The 19,020-nt window shown below is 45.3% G+C and overlaps 1 protein-coding gene across 1 annotated transcript; it reads left to right on the plus strand.

Annotated features, from left to right (window-relative positions):
* Window positions 1-5,272: 5,272 nt before the first annotated feature.
* Window positions 5,273-19,020, plus strand: Cplx4 (complexin 4). The gene is made up of 3 exons (XM_070028627.1): window positions 5,273-5,439; window positions 7,162-7,249; window positions 18,789-19,020. Exons 1-3 carry the CDS (start codon window positions 5,273-5,275, stop codon window positions 19,014-19,016), a joined length of 483 nt encoding a protein of 160 aa, XP_069884728.1. The 3' UTR covers window positions 19,017-19,020.

A 19,020-nucleotide genomic window follows, 5' to 3' on the forward strand; every position in this document is an offset into this window, starting at 1 on the left:
GATCTCACACTTGGACTTCCCAGAGAGCAGAGGTGGAGCAGGAGAGTTTTAAGCAGACAGAACATTCGCCTTTCTAGTCTTCATAGAAAATGGGTTGGAGGGAAGAGATCCGGGACAGAAACCACTTGCCATGCTTATGGTGGGAAAAGATGGCCTTAAGAAAAGGCTAAGACATATAAGGTACTGTCTCAACTATGGGAGCTGAGAAGTCCCACATCTGTCTGGGTCCTGGTCACCCTTGAGAGGCACTGGTCTAGTTCAAAGCCTGAGATCCAGAGCACAGATGGTACATATTTCACATCTGAAGGCTTGAGAATCGGAGTTCTGTGGGCTAAAGAATTATCAGCATCACTGGGCACCGGTGGCTCACATCTGTAATCCTAGCTACCCAGGAGGCTGAGATCTGAGGATGATGGTTCAAAGCCAGCCTGGGCAGGAAAGTCCATGAGACTCTAATCTCCAATAAACCACCAGAAAACCAGAAGTGGTGCTGTGGCTTAAGTGGTAGAGTGCTAGCCTTGAGCTGAAGAGCTGAGGGACAGCACCCAGGCCCTATGGGGCAGGGAGAGGGGGTGGTGAAGAATACCAGCATCCCAGATCAGATCAGGCAGAGAAAATTCAATTTCCTTCTGACTTCTTTATGCAAATGAAACCCTTAGATTAGATGTTGCCCCCTGCCCTCCACCCCCATGAGAAGGGTCATCTGCTTTACTCAGTCCACCAATCCAGTAGTTAGTTTGTTTTGTAAATGCCCACAGACATCCAAAATAGCTGGTCAGTGGGTATCTGGGCATCCCATGTCCAGTGAAATGAAGGATGACTTTTCATCCATTAGCATGTTACTTCCTATTGTTAGGGAAGTCCTAAAGTGCGCCAGAGTTCTCAGAACAGCTAGCTGTTCACCTTCAATTACAGGTCTGTTGCTAATGAGTTCATTGGTCTTGACCAGGGTGAGCCTGAGTGAAAAGCACAACATTCAAAATGCCCCATACCCACAGGACAGTATATTGGAAACAAACTTTACAACTTCTGGCAGCGAGGGGAGAGGTGGGGGAGGGAAGGGATAGTGGAACAATAACAAGGAAGGGAAGGGGTAACAATGATCGACAGATAAAACGTATGCATTGCCTTACTCATGTAACTGTAACCCCTCTGTACAACACTTAATAAAAAGTTCATACCCCATACCTCTAAGAACTAAGGCTTTGCAACTGAGGCAAGCTTATTGTCTGCTTTGGATGAGTCCTCCTAAGCACTGCCTCAAATTTCATGCAAATAGATGAATCACCACTCAACAATAGCACCAAATGTACCTGAACTCCAAGTTTGTACCTAGTTCAGATGAAACTGGCCAGCCGCAAGCAATAAATTCAGGGATTGGTCTTAGTTCCCATTGTCCCCTTCTACACAGAAATGATGGCAATGACAACCAGATCATGGAGCCCAGCATATCCTGCTGAGAACAAACACAATTTCACCCCCAATCACCACTTTTCTCCTAGCATGGAACTTGTGTGACTGAGATAGAAGAAAGAATATAGTTATCACCTTACCAACATGTGACAGCTATGATCAAAAAGATGAAAGTCCTGGCCAGAGAAATACTGCAGGGATTTATATAGACCAAGTATAACATTGCTGAATAGTACTAGAAGATTGGGAGGGCCAACCTAAGGTACATTTCCTAAAAAATGTGTTATTTTAGGAGAGAACGGGTTAAGATGTACTGGGCACCCAGTGTCCCAAATGGTTTAGAATCGATCCGATAACTGATGAGTAAGGAGCTCTAAAGTCCTATAACTGAATGAAAATGTAGTACTATAATTCAGTGAAAATGTTACTATTGTGATTGAGAAATCTGTTTGCATAAGCAGTTGGATAACCTTGTGTCTACATAAATAATAGCCCTAAAGAAACAAAAAGAACGTGGGCTGAGGATGTAGCTCCCCTGATACAGCATCTATCCAGCCTGGACCAGGCTCTGATTTCTAACTCTAGAGCTAAAAGAGGGAAGAAGGAAGGGAAAGAGAGCAGGAGAGGGATGGAGGGAGGGAGGGAAGGAAGGAGAGAAAGGAAGGGAGGGAAAAAGAGGGGAAAGAAAACATGTTATTTGGCATGTTTTGAGACAGATCATTAGCTATGTATGAAGTGTCTGTGTCTAAAACAAGAACCATATTTCTTGTGTTGGTACTTAGTCTAATTAAGAGTATATATTTGATTTGTTTGTTGTTTCTATAATGATCCTTCTAGTTCCCAGGACTTTTCCCTCGTTTTATTTTTTTCTTCTAGTTCTGTGACCTTCAGGTTTACCTTTCTCTCTCTCTCTCTCTCTCTCTCTCTCTCTCTCTCTCTCTCTCTCTCTCTCTCTCTCTCTCTCTCTCTCTCTCTCTCTCTCTCTCTCTCTCTCTCTCTCTCTCTCTCTTTCTCTCTCTCTCTCTCACTTTCCATATAGATAGATAGATAGATAGACAGACTGAGGATGGAATTACTAAACCAGGACAACCTGAAAGCCAGTTTCTTGAGATAGATTTCAAAAATACAATGACACCACAAACAAGCCTTAAATACAGGCCAAAACAATTAAGCTTTAATATAAAAAGAAAACCCCAAGTGAAGGACCTAAATTGATTTATGCTGTTTGAATGTGATAGCTTTCTAAAACCCACTAATGAGATTATTATTTCTCTAGCAAATTCTTTGGGTCAGATGCCATCAAAAGTTTTCAAGCTGAGTAGGTCACAACCAATCAGTATTTATAATGGTGATCCACTAACGCAGGGTGAGATGTCACTTTTTAAAGCTATAGCTGGTAGTCTTACTCCTGGGAGACAGCAAAGAAGACAGCGCCCATTGTGGCTTTGATTCACCGAGGGCTAAGATGATGTCCCTGCCTAAAGCAGTAACTTCATTAACCTCTACTAATGATTGGTTTAAAATAAGCCATTATACCTAGTGGCAATTATTCACTCATTTTTTCCCTCCAGATTTTTATCAGCCACTTACTATGGTCTGAGTATGATTGTAAGTGATGAAGCTGCACAAAAGTGGACCAAACTGGACTAGCCTCTCTCAGAGCTGACACTGTCATAGAAAAGTGAACAACTGAATTCATGGAAACAATATCCAGTAGAGTGCTCACAGCAGATCAGGAGAGTCTCTGTCCATTCGTCTAAGTGTGGTCAGGAAATTCCCTCTAAGGAAGTATATTTGAACAGAGTACTGAGTGAAGTTAGGATGCGTCAAATGGAGAGGTGCGAGAAGAGCATCCAGGCCAGAGGGCCCCTCAAGGGACAGTCAGGACATCTCATAAAGGGGCCGTTGTAATAAATAGGAGTTAAACAGGTTTTAAGAAAGGATTCTGCTCTCCATAAACCGACCTGTTGTGGAAGCCAGTAACATTTGATTTTATACAGCACAGCAATAGCCAGGGATGGTCAGCTCGCACACTGATGCCCTATACTCCTCACACCTGGCACAGGAAACAACCAGAGGGGGAGAAACTGCCTTAGAAACTGTTTTCAGAGAATAGATACTATGATGAAATAATAATGATTGAGGTCATTAAAATCAAATAAATTTTTATTTATTGTTTCATCTTTTTTTTTTTGTTGTCGGTCATGGGGCTTGAGCTCTGGGCCTGGCGCTGTCCCTCAGCTCTTCAACTCAAGGCAAGTGCTCTACCACTTGAGCCACAGCGCCACTTCCGGTTTTCTGGTGGTTCATTGGAGATACAGTCTCAGGGACTTTCCTGCCTGGGCTGGATCCTCTGATCTCAGCCTCCTGAGTGGCTAGGATGACAGGTGTGAGCCACCGGCGCCCGGCTGTTGTTTCATCGTTTAAGAAACAGTAAGTACTAAGAGTCAGTTTAGTCTGTAAAGGTGGGTGAGGCCAGCGGTAGCAGCACCAGATGGAGATGAAATATCATTCATGATATTAGACATAATGTGTTGAGAAGTGAAAGCGGACATCAATGTATGCTCTGAATCAGAGTTCACTGAGTAAAGTTTATATTTCACCCCAAATTATCTTCATTTGTCTTTCCTCTGGAGGCCATTGGAGCAGTATATAAAACAGAAAGCAGACCTTTCAAATATATAAAACAAACATTTTTTATTTTTTTTAAAATCCAGATTATGTAATTATGCTAAGGGATGGTCATTTTTTTTTTGAGATAGCTTCTGTGCCTTCTAAGAAAACAGGGAGCAAAGGTTCCAAATAGCCCGCAGCTGTTCCTCCCTGCCTCCCTCCCCCGCTGCCTTAATTAGAAACATGCGAGCGTAGATTAAAGTCTTAGCCACCCCCAGTTCTTACCTTGACCTGAAGAAAACCACAGCTAGCTGTGAATCTGCTACTTTAGAAAACTGTCACAGTTGTATCCAGACTAATTCAGAGGACCCAGGAAGTGACCTGTGTGTAAGGGGATAAAGCTACCCCAGCGCACAGGGAGAACTTGTCTTGAAAATACCAAGCATATCCTTCCCACGTACTGTACATGAGGAGCCAGAGCCGCTAACCTCATCTTCCAGAGGGACCCAAGGAGCAGGCTCACCCTTTAAACACAATTGCCTGACTTGTGCATATCCCATCAAAGCAGGACAAAATCCAAGCAACCAGGGAAAAAATTAATCTTTGCCTAGGACTTACAGTCCAATGAGATAAAATATGGATCAAAAGGATTATTTTTGCTTAATGAAGCATTCTGGGTTTGAGTCTCATTGAACTCCGGTTTTCAACAGGATGTTGAACCCAAAGACTGGAATTTGGGAATTCCACTCCGTAGGCTCTGATTAATTAATTGTACTGATGAGACCCTCCTGGGTTGATCATTTAAAAATTAGGGTTTAGGAGCACAGCTTAGCAGTGGAGCAACTCACCCCAGCATGCAAAGACAATAAAATTGAAAAATGTGTGGGGAATGGGGGGAGGTGGGGCCCTGAGACGATGAGGGGTATCTTCCCTGGGAAATTAGCTGAGTGCATTAATCAGAAGGTCTTCAGTGGCATCTGATCGAGGGCTTTGGTAATCGGAACATCTGCCTCTATACTAAGAGTTCACCCTTTAATCCAGCTTACAGCACACAAACCACTCTGGCCTCGCACCATGCCCTTGAAGAGAGGCAGCCCAGCAAAGCCTTTGCTCCTAAATGTGTAGCTGTCCTGGAGGCTGTCTGGAGTTTTATCTTGGTCCGGTTGGTTGGTTTTCGTTTCTGTTTTTCTTCTTTTTCTTTCAGGTTTCGTCTGTGCTCCAGGTTTCATTTTCCAGGGCAGCAGCCATGGCTTTCTTTGTGAAAAATATGATAAGTAACCAGGTAAAGAATCTCGGATTTGGAGGTGGGACTGAAGAAAAAAAAGAAGAGGGAAGCCCTTCGGACCCCGCGGCCGCGCAGGGGATGACCAGGGAGGAGTATGAGGAGTACCAGAAGCAGATGATTGAGGAGAAGTGAGTACGCTCAGCCTCTGCGCCCTGCAGGCCAAGGACTTGAATTCTAGCCACACGACCCTCAGCCCCCCAGCTGGTTGCTTTTTGTTTTGTACCTTTCAGAATGCTTTTCCTTGGACAGTTTTCCCTGAATCCCAGGCAGGTTTGTTCTGCTAAAATGAACCCGTCACCTTGCCTCCCCCTACCCAAGTGGTTGTGAGCAATGCACCAGGAATCTATCTGCCATTCTTAATGCAGTTTCATGCTTCCTGGTCTACACATTGTAACTGGCCTCACTTTAAGTGTTCAAATCCAAAAGGAGGAGGCTAACTGCCTTACAAACTTTCTGAAATGTATCCTCCTGACACAAGATTCAGACTTTATTCCTAGCAGACCAGGGGTGGAGGGGGAAAGGTGGGATACAGAGGTATTAATAACATACAATGCAACCTCCTCAGTCTCTTATGAAAATATGTAGACTGTGCAACGTGACAATTGTGTCATAAGAGGTAGCTTTGTCAAAACTATGAAAACATTGTGAACTAGTTATTATGGAAATGCTAACCATACAGAAAAGAAGAATGGTATGATGAATACTCATATACCAATCATGGAGAATCAACAGTTAATAGTTTTCCATTTTGGCTTGTAGATTAAATAAAATGATCTTTCTTAAAAGTACACTACAGATATGATAGTTTAAACCTTAACTGTTTTAGCCCTACACTTCTAAAAAATGAAGGCATTCTCCTGGCAATATAAAATACAGTAAAGGTAAACATTAAAATAATCATAGCATTTTCTTTGGGTATTATGAAATGTAAACATCATTAATTTGCCATTACTCCGAGATGAATCATTATATAAGTATAATCTACACTTAATTTTTAAAAAGTTACAGTGGAATTCATGTTAAGAGTTTTCTAATAATAAAATGTTGATAGCCCACAAGCGTCTGCTTCAGTCTGGATTATTATCAGCAAGGATGTCCGTTCCAAGTCAGCATAATCATTAGGTCCAGCTAGGTTACCCACAGCACAGGACTCTGCTCCGCCAAGATGGAAATCTAACCTACTTTGTTTGGCTCTACCTCCTCCCAACCAGAAGGACCACTCTGCCTAAATTGGAACCTGGAGAGGATGACAATGAAGGGAAATAGCTTTACATTATTTTACTATAATATATGTAATATCACTTTAGTACAGTACCTCATTATATATGCTATTACAGGATATATAATGTGTTATTATTATATTTAATGTATTACTTATATTACTGTAATATGCATGATTATATTTGAATATAAATGACTATATTATTTGGGGAAAATGTAGCTCTCCTCCTCCCCTTCTCCTTCCGTCCTCCCTCTCCCCCTCCCTTTCCCCCTCCCTAGGGGTTCTGACACAGCATGGCTGGAGTCAGACCTTGGAGTTCCCTCATAGGTGATTTAAGGTCCTGGACCAAGTGGGCAGTTACCAGGAATGAAAACTCCATCCCTCTCCTGATTTACATCTCAAAGACTTCCCCAGTCCCAAGGTGTGTTTGGGATTCTTGGATCTGTCCCAGTGATGAAGGTAGAGTAAAAGAGAGGCAGACATTTGGGGAATTCCCAAGTGTCTGTTGACAGGGGGAAACTAGGGACTATCCCAGGTTCCAGATTCTCTGAGCAGCAGCTAGATTGTCCTGGACTATCTGTGTCTTGAAGATCTTTTATTCTTTTTCTTTTTTTTTTTAACCTTGTAGGATGGAAAGGGATGCTGCATTTACACAAAAGAAAGCAGAGAGGGCGTGTCTCAGAGTCCACCTCAGGGAAAAGTACAGGCTCCCCAAGGTAAGACCCTGAACACAGAAGCACCTCATCACCCCCTCACTGGCAATAATAGTGTCGGATTATCCGAAGGCCATGTTCATGAATATATAGAGAGATCTATATAGCTTGCTTTGCTATCATGAAAAGAGCATTGAATTAAGAGTTCATAAACCTCATTCCAGTTACTTAACTCTATCAAATTCCATTTCCATGCAAAAGATGAAGTCATTAACAACAGCTGATATGATTATGTAAATAAATAGAGAAAACGCATTTTCAAGACACAAGGGGAAATGGTCTCAATTGACTTGGGTTGAGTGGATTCTAGACACCAGGCCCAGTGCTTCACATTCTCTTAGGTCTTCAGATAGTTTTGGGGAGGCCATCAGATGGCCTCAGTTTCTTCCTTTGTAAAATGACAATGATAATACTTCATCCAGTATAGTTTCATCCAAGGAAATATGAAGGACCACGAGCATTGCCTGGCAACTGGCAGGATCTCAACAGATGATAGCTGTGATTACTCCGGCAATGTGCTGTGTGTACACAGAGTTCTCATTTCTTGATAGAAACATGCAGGGGTTCAGAAAGGCCTAGGCTTGACACATTCCTGTAGTGTTATTGATTCATCAATTCCAGACTCCCAACTAAAGCAACCTGAGCCTTCGACCCTTTCTTTCACTAGTGGTAAGTCAATAGTCTTGCTCATTTCTAGACTCTTAGGGGCGAACACATTGGACTTAGGTGCCAAGTTTCAATGCTCTTCAGAGAAGAAATCATCTCAGTTCTCTGTGCCAAGCTAGCCTGTGGGACAAGAGCCATTCCAACTATGGAAAGAGGAGGAATGAGTTATCATGGTGAGATTGGTCCTGGAGAACAGACGCAACTGTATTTCTCCACGAGCAGGCTACGGAGGAATGGAAGTCAGGCCCCTGACCATGAAGAAGAGCAATGCACAAAAGGATTTGAATACAGATCCCTTAAATCTTATTCAAGTTGTTCTGCTTTAGGGCAGTTTTGAACTCTACTTAAAACAGTGCTATGATTTTGGGGGCAACCTGTACTGCCTCCGTATTTCAGGGAGATGCCCCCTCCCCCGTGGCCAGGGAAGGCCTCTTCGGCCTTGTGCTGTCTAGTGGTTTGTGAGTGGCTGCCTGCATTCCAAATCCATACAGTCCCACATGAGAATTTCCTTGAAAGTAGTCTCCACATTCTCACTAACGTCCTAGTTTGTTGCCAACCTTATTTCCACAAGGCTGCCCTGGTAAATTTCCATATGTGGGGCATTTTGCAAAAACTTGATTCTATACACCATCTTTCAAGACAAAAAAAAAAAATGTTTTAAAAAAGACCCTGAAATCAGTTATACAGTTGTGTAGTTTTTGTAAAGCACATGGCAATTTAAATCCACCATAGCTATCTGTAAAAATAGTGCTTAATAGAAACTACAGAATAAAAAACAATCAAGTAGATCACATGTCACGAAGCCCAGTTATCACCAGATGTGGCTGTCTCCAACCTGCATGCAGTACCATGCACTGGCAGGCCAGCCCCACCCTTAGCTGCCCCCTCTGTCTCCCATGGTGTCACTTGACACATGTTCTCCCGATAACTTCCCACATTCCCATCCACTGATGAGGCCAAGAAGGTTAAAAGATGCTCTGGGGGACACATCAGGATAAACACCAGGACAGTTGAGTGATTCCAGCCCTCATTAGCAGCCACCTGCAAGGGGAACACATGGCCCAGCGCCCCCTTGTGGCCAGCACTAGGAAGACATGCCCGTAGGGTTAGTGCAGAACCTGCAGGCTTTTTTCTTTTACTTTTTAGTATCTATTCTTTGTTCTTCCGGAGGAGGCTAGGCATTTTAGATCTTCCAATGATATACTGGGAGAAAGTTCTAGAAACAGCAGGATGCTACTGTCTCCCCAGGATGATGTACAATTCTGAAAGGACACGCAAATTGATAGATATGGAATCTCCAGCCTTGACTAGGGCAATGTAAGAATGTGGACGCAGCCGTATCCCAGGCCCCAAAGGCTGGACTTTCATTCTAACTCTGTCTCTAGCCAGCCCTCCAGTGGCTGTACTGGAGCTGAATCTCTCCTCTCCCTTGGATCGTGCTCTAAAGCCCTTCCCAGGAGAACTTTCAGGATGCCCTAAAAACAAAAGCAAAGCACAGTGAGAATTTGGGTTAGTGTTTATAGATGTCCCAAGAAGGAGCTAGAGATGCTGGATGGCCAAAAATCTCCCATCCACATGGCTGAGACTTACATGGCAAAATCTCCAGGTTCCCAGGAGAGAGAAAAAAGATGAGAGGCAGGTCTAGCTGCCCAGGTAGGACTGGCTGAAATCTAGAACAAAAGCAGCCATCAGGTTGGAAACTCCTTCATTAATGAATTAAAGAATGAATGAGCCTTGAATCGTTACATGAATCCCATCTATGGTCACCTCTGGAACATGACACCCACAGCTTCCCTCCTCAACCCTTCAATTCTCTTCCTACAACTACTTTGCAAGTCAAGAAGGCTCTGGTGCTGGAGTCTGAGTGGCAGTTTTCTTTTCTAGAACTTTCCCCAAATTACAGGCCCTAAGTGCAAACTCAAAGCCATAGTGTAAGCTTATAGTGACAGAAGGAACTTGAGCCTCCTTCTTCTTGATGAATCTACTACTTTTTCCTGCCATGCACTTTCTCCTCAAACTCCTGAACTCTGTCCTCGATGGACGTGACGTAGAACTGGACAGTCTCACGAAACAAATGGCACTGGGCCAAAGGCAAAGGTCACCAAACTTCAGTGGGTGCCAGATAAGTTCTCAAGGTTTGCAGGATGTGTTGGCCTGTGTCAGCGTATAAAATCCACGTTGGCTAAGTAGTCCTAGCAGTAGTGTTAACGTCTATAGGAACGGGACGAACCCATCACATCCCCCTGTGAACAAAGGATGACCCTGGTACCTCATCCACAATTCCCCAGGGTCCCACCACAGCAGTTACATAACTATGAGGGTCAGTTCCTACCCTTCCCCTCCACAAGTCCCAACAGGGAGCAGATTTGAGAAAATATCCTCCCAGGAGCTGTCAGGTCTAATAAGGATAACTATGTCACATTTTGGAATTAGAACTGTGTTTTCTGAAGACATTGGCTGGCTGGTGTTTGCTAGGAAAGAAAGTTTCACTCTATGACTGGCTGGTGCAAACAAATTGGAGCTCTTTCATAAGGAACAATATGGGTCCTGGCCCTCTAGACGAACAGTTAAATGTCCGCAGTTCCAAGGTAACGGCTAATTGCTAATGGCTGTACTAACATTTGTATCTATGTCTTTTAATGACTATTGCTCATTGCAGTAATCAGATGAGTAACCAACAAAGTTCAGCAATCCCATTGCAGGGATCTAAGTTATATGTCTATATGTCCACATCTGTATCAGTTGTTACCCTGTTCATCACACACCCAACCTCTAGTTTTTAGTTATGAGTCATTATAGGACTCATAATCTATAGGATCCTATTTAGGACCCAGTTTTATTTATAGAACCATATTTTAGGACCATGCCTAAAATAATCCACCATGCTCATATTACACTGGATCTTGCCTATCAGTTATTCCCTAGCCTACATCTTCAGTTTCTTCTTTTCCGCTGGTCTCCTCCTTCTAAAGATCATGTCTCTTCCGGTGGTGCTTTCTGAGTGATCCTTGCTAGCCACCTTCCTTTAAATGCCCTGTTCCCACTCTGCAGAAGGCTTCTTTACCCTCTTCTCCCCCCACCTCACCCCCCCCCGCCCAATTATGTTTCTGTTCTTTTTTTTTTTTTTTTGGTCAGTCATGGGCTTGAACTCTGGGCCTGGGCGCTGTCCCTCAATTCTTCAGCTCACGGCGAGCACTCTACCACTTGAGCCACAGTGCCATTTCTGGTTTTCTGATGGTTTCTTGGAGATAAGGGTCTCATGGACTTTCCAGCTCAGGTGGCTTTGCCCTAGGATCCTCAGATCTCAGCCTCCTGAGTAGCTAGGATTACAGGCGTGAGCCACCAGTGCCCAGCTACACTTCTGTTTCTTCACATCCCTCCGAGTCTTTTTTCTTTGTCTTCCTGATGGGTTACCCTTCTCCAGTCTGCCACTGAATTTTTAGAATGTCCCAGCATGCCTCCGTCAGCTCTTTTTCTCACTCAGGTCTTCATGTTCTTGCTGGGTAGCTGTATCTGGCTGTTGCTTTTAGCTTCTCCGTACAAATCCATGCCCACTCACATCTGGATCTCCTTCTCCTTCGAGGACCCCATCTTCCCCTCAGCTGGACATCTCACAGGCAGAGCAAGCTGTGTACAAAACATGCCTGCTTGTTGTCTTCCTATGGGCTCTGTCTGCACGGATGGCTCTCCTGGCCAGCCACTCCAGCTGGCATCGGGAAGTCCCATTCCCCCGTGCGCTCCCCCCCCCCCCCCCACACACACACCGCAGCTTCTGGTGAAAAGCAAGTCTCTCCAAATGGTCCTGGGGCAATGGCTCCTCCCATGACCAGTACATCTATGCTATTGTCCATCTCTATTAGCACGGCCACAGTTACATAGCATTTCCACTTACAGTGTGCAAAAGAAGGCCTTCAAATGCGGATCTGAGACTTTTTTTCCCCCCATTTTCTGTCTGTCTGTCTGTCTGTGTATTTTTTAACACCAGTACTGGGGCCTAGGCTCTGTCCCTTAGCTTTATTTTTTTTCTCTCTCAAGGCTGGCTTTCTACCACTTGAACCACAGCTCTCTGGTTTTTGGTGGTGAACTGGTGATGAGTCTCATGGACTTTGCTGCCCAGGCTGGTTCCTAACCACAATCCTTAGATCTCAGTCTTCTGTGTAGCTGGGATTACAGACGTGAGCCATCCCAACCCCCCTGCTTTGTTTCTAAAAGGCTGACCGTGACTTTGTAGGATAAAGGCCAAACTGGCCTGGGTATGGCTTCTGTTCTTCCAGCCTGGCCTCCTGCTGCTGCCTGCCTACACAGGACCTTCCTCTGCGCTGTCCTGCACCCTGCTCCTGATGATTCCTTTCCTTTCTATAAGATTTTGTTTTAGTGCTTGCTTCTTCCAGAATTTTCCCACCTAAGCCTAGACAGGGCCACTCTCCTTCATGTCTTCTTAGTACTTAGTACATGTCCCTTATAGCAATACCCTGACTATTGATACACACTATATGATTCTGGGCAGAAAGGTGGAAAACTTACCCTTCTGGTAAACATCTTGGACACACACACACACACACACACACACACACACACACACACACACACACTGATTGCTGAATAAATAGATATTGTTAGGGAAAATAGTTGAGAAAGGTAACACACTCAAAGAGCAATATAACAAGAACAGTGAAGGGACTTCAAGTAGATTTTCTCACAAAGAACAAGGCCAAAGAGGACATTACATTTTTGCATAACACAAAAAAAATGTTTTATGTTATTCTCATTAAAATGCCCTAGTTCCTCAAATATAGGAAATCATGTGTCTTAAGGCTGTAAGATTCTTTCTAAAAGCAAAAGGAACCCTGTCCCCAGCCAATTCAAAATGTATATGTGAGTCAAGCCAAATTAATAAAGAGAAAAGAGTTCCACAATGAATTCTAATCCTATTAACAGAATTGTCAGTCTGGGTTAGTCACTGGAGAATCACCGTCATGCCCCCCGCCGGGACGGACGATTTAGTTACACCTGGTGTTTGTCTGCTACAGGAAGGGCCCAGTTCATTACCATCAAGTTGAAACATAGAAGAAATGTCCCACAAAGCTCTCTTTCAATGTGTTCTACTCAAGGCTCCATTTGCATTGAGTTTAGACTTTACCTCTGGAAGCATAAATGGACGATTCTTGAATCTTCTTAGCCAGCTTCCTTCAGGCGTCCTGGCCAGATCTGAGACACCAAGTCTTCCTGTGGCCAACAGCTGCTCTGGTGACAGAGCAGCGGGATTCCCTGCACCCCCCACCCCCACCCCCCCGCAGCCTGCCCCAGTTCCTGCTCCTTTTGCTTCTCCCACCCAGCCCCTGACCCAGCACTGAATTCAGTGTCTAGAAGAACCCAGGGATGGGTGGGAAGAAAGGGAGGTGAACTCATAGGGAGGCAGGTTTCAGTGACTTCCCTCAGCCACACAGCCTTCTCACATACCCGCTCTAAGGGGGGTACAGCTTTGTGAGTAAGAACACTGGCTCAGAGAGCGATCGTAGCTTGTCAACATCACATAGCCTGCACATGGACAGCCAGGTCCCACCCCAAGCCAGCCTGGCCCCACAGACCAGGTTTGTGAAAATGACATTTTTAACAAGAGGAGTGACAATTTGTGTGTGTGTGTGTGTGTGTGTGTGTGTGTGTGTGTGTGTGTGTGTGTGTGTGTGAATGTGAGTATCTTCTTCTCTTGAGATCTTGATTTCCTCATCTGTCATGAGAGAACTTTGGATCATGGCCTTTAGATGCTTCTTGAGCCCCTAGAAGAAAAGAACTATAAGGTGGTCTGTGCTCATATCTAGAAATTCTTGACTCGTGTAGAGCCCAAGAGGTGCAGGCGTTCAATCAACGTTAAAAACAGCTCCAGCCAGGCTCTGGGGGTTATGCCTGTAATCCTAGCTACCCAGAAGATGAAGATCTGAAGATCCTAGTTCAGAGCCAGCCCAGGCAGGAAAGGCTGTGAGACTCTTATCTCCAACTAATCAGCAAAAGGCTGGAAGTGGAAGTGTGGCTCAGGTAGCAGAATGCCAGCCTTGAATTAAGTAAAACTGAGGGACAGTGCACAGGCCTCGAGTTCAAGCCTCAGGACCAGAGAGAGAGAGACACAGACGGACAGAGAGACAGAGAGAGAGACAGACAGAGAGACAGAGACAGAGAGATCCAAAAGACAAATCCACACCATCTGTGCTAGTTGGTGCTGCTATGGCTCTTTAAGTAGCTCAGAGTAGGAACCACAGTGTAATAAGCAGAAGAAGCAGCCAGAAAGTCCTAGAAAGCCCTAGACAGGGCCACACTACATGCTGGGATCACTAGGGAATTTCTATTGGGCTGGTAGTGGGGTTGGAACAGTGTCCCCGAGCTTGCTCACTCAAGCCTAGCACTCTACTACTGGAGCCACAGCTCCACGTCTGGCTTTCTGATGGTTAATTGGTAATAGTCTCACAGACTGAACCGTTATCCTCAGCTCTCAGCCTTCCGAGTACAGGCATGAGCACCAGCGCCCAGCATCCTGGAAAGCACCTGGCTCAGAATTAGCACAGAGAGAAATGGCTTTAGAAGACAAGGGGCCGCTGGAAGCAAGGCTCACAAAGCTAGAAACCTCCAAAGAGCTGCCTGGAGAAACTACACTCCCGAAGGGAGTGAACAACCCAACATAGCATCAAATACAACCTCACTGTTGGAACTGGTACTTACTCAAAGGTCTGTTGACCGGCCTGCACAAGTAGTGCACACTTTTGAAGGTAGAATCACCCAAGATAATATCACCTCATCTTGCTTGATCAGAGAAGGTTAGCCATCAAGACCCAGGACATGGCAGGTCTGAAATCTAGAGTGGTTCCTCACTCTTAGGTAGGAAGTCAGAGGTCAGTGAGAGGGAAGGACACCAGCAAGATAGGATGCTATTTGAATAGCGGATAGCCACTCATCAGTGGCTCACACCTGTAATCTTAGCTATTCAGGAAGCTGGGACTTGAGATTCACAGTTCCAAGTCAGCCCAGGAGGGAAAGTTCATGAGACTCTTGCCTCCAATTAACCAGGAAAAAGTCAGAAGTGGAGCTGTGGCTCAAGTGGTAGAGTACCAATCTTGAGTACAAAAGCTATAAGACAGTGCCCATGTCCTGAGTTCAAGCCCCAGTATTGGTACCTACACATTAAAAAAAAGAATGAAGTAGTCAACTCAGGCAATAACTATAATAATGAGCCTGGTGAAGAAAGAAGAGTTTAAGATGGATTCTTTCAGTTGGCATAAAATACTTCGCTGTTAAATGCATCAAACACTGTTCTAAGTTGGTAAGAGTTATAGAAATGCAATGACATCTAGAGGAGATTCATAAGCACAAAGTGTTGCCTGTCAGTCCCCCCATGACATACTTGCTCATTCACTCACTCGCTAACCTAGCTCAGCCCTCAGCCCTCGCCCTGAGCTGCTTCCGGCCCCACCGTGACGCTGGTTTCTATTGGCTCTAACTGCTCTTGTACTGGGGGCTCTACTGGACATTGCTTTTCCTCAAATGATGAACTGTGTCCAGCGATCCCTGTTCTCTCCACTTCAGATTTGCAACTGGTCAGCAGAAATCTGGACAAGACATTCATTGGGCAAGTCATAGACAAGGGCTTGTCAGCAGGTGGTTTGCTAGGAAAGGCAGAAATGAGAATACCCAGAGACCACTCCATCCATCCCATCATGCTTGCTCTGTCTGTCCTGACGCACACTCTTAAGGCCCGTGGGCTCCCAGTCTGTGAGTCACCGTCCAGGCCTTCTTTCAGCAGGGATCCAGGTCCAGAGCTGCCCTCTTTCCTCTGAAACACTAATAACCACAGTTACCCTTTGCCCAGGGTGGGAAGCTCGTGAGGCCATTCACACCATACCTTCTCCAGCCAGCTGAACAATCCTCTAGGTGGCTTTGCCACTGGACACCAAACTCAGAAGGTGACTTTCCCAAGGTCACCCAGATCATGAATGATAGATCTGGGATTTGAACTTAGGTCTTCTGACTTCCAAGTCCCAACTTTTTCTCTTGTTGTAGGCCACCTTGTAGGATCATAGTCTAGGGAGAGTGGCCAGACCTGGTTCTAGGGCCAGTTCAATTGATTCAACCCCAGATCTAAGGAAGCCAGAGGCCCAAGTTCTATGCTATAACTTTGTTGCTTTCCTCTAGCCACCCACTGGCCTGGTCTACTCGTCCCATGCTTAGTCAAAGCTCTGCAAGGCACAACAACAGCTTAGAGAAAACCCTTCCACAGCTGGAGTAAGCAGGGAGGGCTAGTACCATTGCCTTCTAGTGTGATGGTCAGTGTGGGACTGTGAACACAGTCTTTGACCACATCCAATGCTGCCTTGAGATCTGCACAGCTGAGGCCATCTTCTCCACACATTGCAAAGTCTCTCTGCCTTTCCTTGGTCATATCCCTTCATGTAAGGTGAGGCATCTGCAGAGCCACAAGACATGTCTACCTGCAGTCGATTCCCTTGTTCCCCTAGCTACTCGGAGTTCCAGTGTCCCACCTGTGTTTCCCAGGGCTCTTTCCCAGGCCTTCTGAACAGGTCCATGCACCTGAAGGAAGACAGTCAATCAATCAATCAATCAATTAATCAATAAATATTGAGTAGCAATATTTAAGTCAGACGTGAGCAACACCAGCACCAACAGGAGGACCAGATCAAGCTCAGGCCACCAGTTTCTGAATGAGCAGGTCTAGGTTGGGCCAGAGATGGTGCATTTTTCTAGCAATGCCTCAGGCAATGCCGATGCTGCTGGCCAAGGGACCCCACGTTGTGATCTTCTTTTGAGTGGAACTTGTGGGGATCCAAATTTTTTCTTTGAGTGTGAAGCAAAGTGGATCCCAATGTCCAACCTCCCCTGGGCCAGGGAAGGAAGGAAGCGACCCCTGTGCAGTAGGCAGAAGTGTGGGCTCCTCTGAGGTCGGCCTGTGATCAGGACACGCCGGAGCAGAGAAGGCCGGGTCCTCGGTGGCACTGGCTGGCGGGTGCTCTGACCTCTGGCTGCCTGAACCTCAAACTTGAGTGACATGCACTGAGATGTGCATGTCAGAGGGAAGGTGCCATGGTCCCCAGGAATAATGTCTTTCCACATTATTTTATCTTGAATCTGGGGGTACATCAGACAGAGCAGATGGCCTGTGTTTGCACAAACCGAGCGAGAACCCATGAAGTCTGCTGTTTCCACTTGTCCCATAGAAATGCCCAGAGGATGATCAGTGAGCAAAGCGGCCATTAGGGTAAGGAAATAACAAATAAATTGAAATAAAGGATTGGCGGAGAACCCCTGCAGATTAACTAGCTAATTAATCCCCACTCGGTTTGATGAGGAACTAATTAATCCATTAAGCACTCAGAGGGGCTAGACCCAGGTCTAGACGAGGCCACATTCATCTTTGGAGCACAGCTCCCCCCTCAAAGCCCCCCACCTCCCCAGGCCTCCCCAGTTCTGGAAGCAGATTGGGAGCCACAATAAAGATAATGTCAGGGAAGGATTCAGGCTCATATACAAATATCAGCAAGAGAAGTACTAAGCCACTACATGTCAGAACTGGAAAAGACCTGAAGGGAACCTGGATTCCTGTGGGCCAAGAATAGTGTATGCATTACCCAGAGATGCCACCAAGAGATGATGAGTGTTTCTAGTTGTTTCTTCCCCATATCTAGGCCAGGGAAATCCCATATCTCCCTTAGGAGTTAGCTTTAGCTCCGTGCAGGACCCCAGCAGGTGCTGAAATCTCTCTATCAGAGCAGTGTCGTGGGATTTAAAATGAAGATGGCGCGTGTTATCTTTAGGTGATTTCATAAGCATTGGTTACAAATAACAAGACTGGTCACTGGCCTTTCCTATCAGTACTCTTTAATCTTCCAAACCCTTACTAAAGCTCAGTTTACCCCATTATAATCAGATCTCTGAAAACCATCTGAGAACTAGCATCCAGGAATGGGAGTAACCATAAACCTTTCTTTGGATTTCCATTACAAAGAGCTCTCAGTTCATGCAAGGAGGTCCCAACGGTCAGGAAGCATGCACTGGAGCCCCTGGGCTGGCCAGGACTCTTGACCAGGCCTAGAATCACAGAACAAAGCTACCAGGTGATCTGGCAACAGCGCTATCCACTAGGAGCCATGCCACCGAAGCTGCCTATAATGTAGATGTGTTCATTGAGCGCCACATGCTTGCAGGCATAAAGAGGGTGAAGTTGGCATGATTGACATGATTCTGTGTCCCCAGGGGCCCTTGACCAGCATAAGGGAGAGAAAAAGCAATGGGTTTTTTTGGCAGAAGTTGCTGCTAATATCTGATGAGTGAATGACCAACTCTGTCACTGCCAATTCATGGATCAAGACATGGGACACCACTACCACCACCCCCCCTCCCAGGCTCAGCAAAACTTCTAGTACTTTCCAGTACTTTCCTGTTGGAAGTTGGAATGGGAGTGAATTTTCCAGCTTCCATGTGCATGTACATAACAGAGAGCATTTCTTAATATCCAGATCGCTGGGACCCATCGCTGGAGTTTCTCCTCCAGTATATCCAGAGTATAGCCAGAAAATTCCAATTTCTAGCAGGCTCCTACCCAGTGTTAATGATGCTTGACCAGGAAACACAGCTAGATAGCTCTCCAGGCTAGAAGGTTCTTGTCAGCCCTACGTGTAGCTCAACCCAGAGCTCTGGTCTTTCCCACCAAGACCAGACTCTGCTTTAAGCAGCCTAACCTGACTTTCACTGCTTTCACTTTGGTAGACTGTGGGTTTTCCTGCTGCTTTTCTATTTTACATAAGTTGGTCACGGTTCTAGTATTTTCTTTTTCTTTCTTTCTTTCTCTCTCTCTCTCTGTTTAATTTTGACTTAGAGTGAAATGGATGAGACTCAAATCCAGTTGGCTGGAGATGATGTAGATTTGCCAGAAGATCTCCGGAAAATGGTAGACGAAGATCAAGAAGAGGAAGAAGATAAGGATTCTATTCTTGGGCAGCTACAGAATCTCCAGAACATGGACTTGGATACCATCAAAGAAAAGGCCCAGGCCACCTTCACTGAAATTAAGCAGTCTGCAGAGCAGAAGTGCTCTGTGATGTGAAAGG

Source organism: Dipodomys merriami, unplaced genomic scaffold, assembly GCF_024711535.1.
Source record: "Dipodomys merriami isolate MVZ:Mamm:240054 unplaced genomic scaffold, mDipMer1.0.p SCAF_2, whole genome shotgun sequence".
Taxonomy (NCBI): Eukaryota; Metazoa; Chordata; class Mammalia; order Rodentia; family Heteromyidae; genus Dipodomys; species Dipodomys merriami.

Bases quoted from the DNA above. Each gene is read 5' to 3' on its own strand.
- Cplx4 (XM_070028627.1), top strand. From the start codon at position 5,273: ATGGCTTTCTTTGTGAAAAATATGATAAGTAACCAGGTAAAGAATCTC. The intron at 5,440-7,161 runs GTGAGTACGCTC...TTAACCTTGTAG, and splicing joins AAGCAGATGATTGAGGAGAA to GATGGAAAGGGATGCTGCAT. The intron at 7,250-18,788 runs GTAAGACCCTGA...ATTTTGACTTAG, and splicing joins AAAAGTACAGGCTCCCCAAG to AGTGAAATGGATGAGACTCA.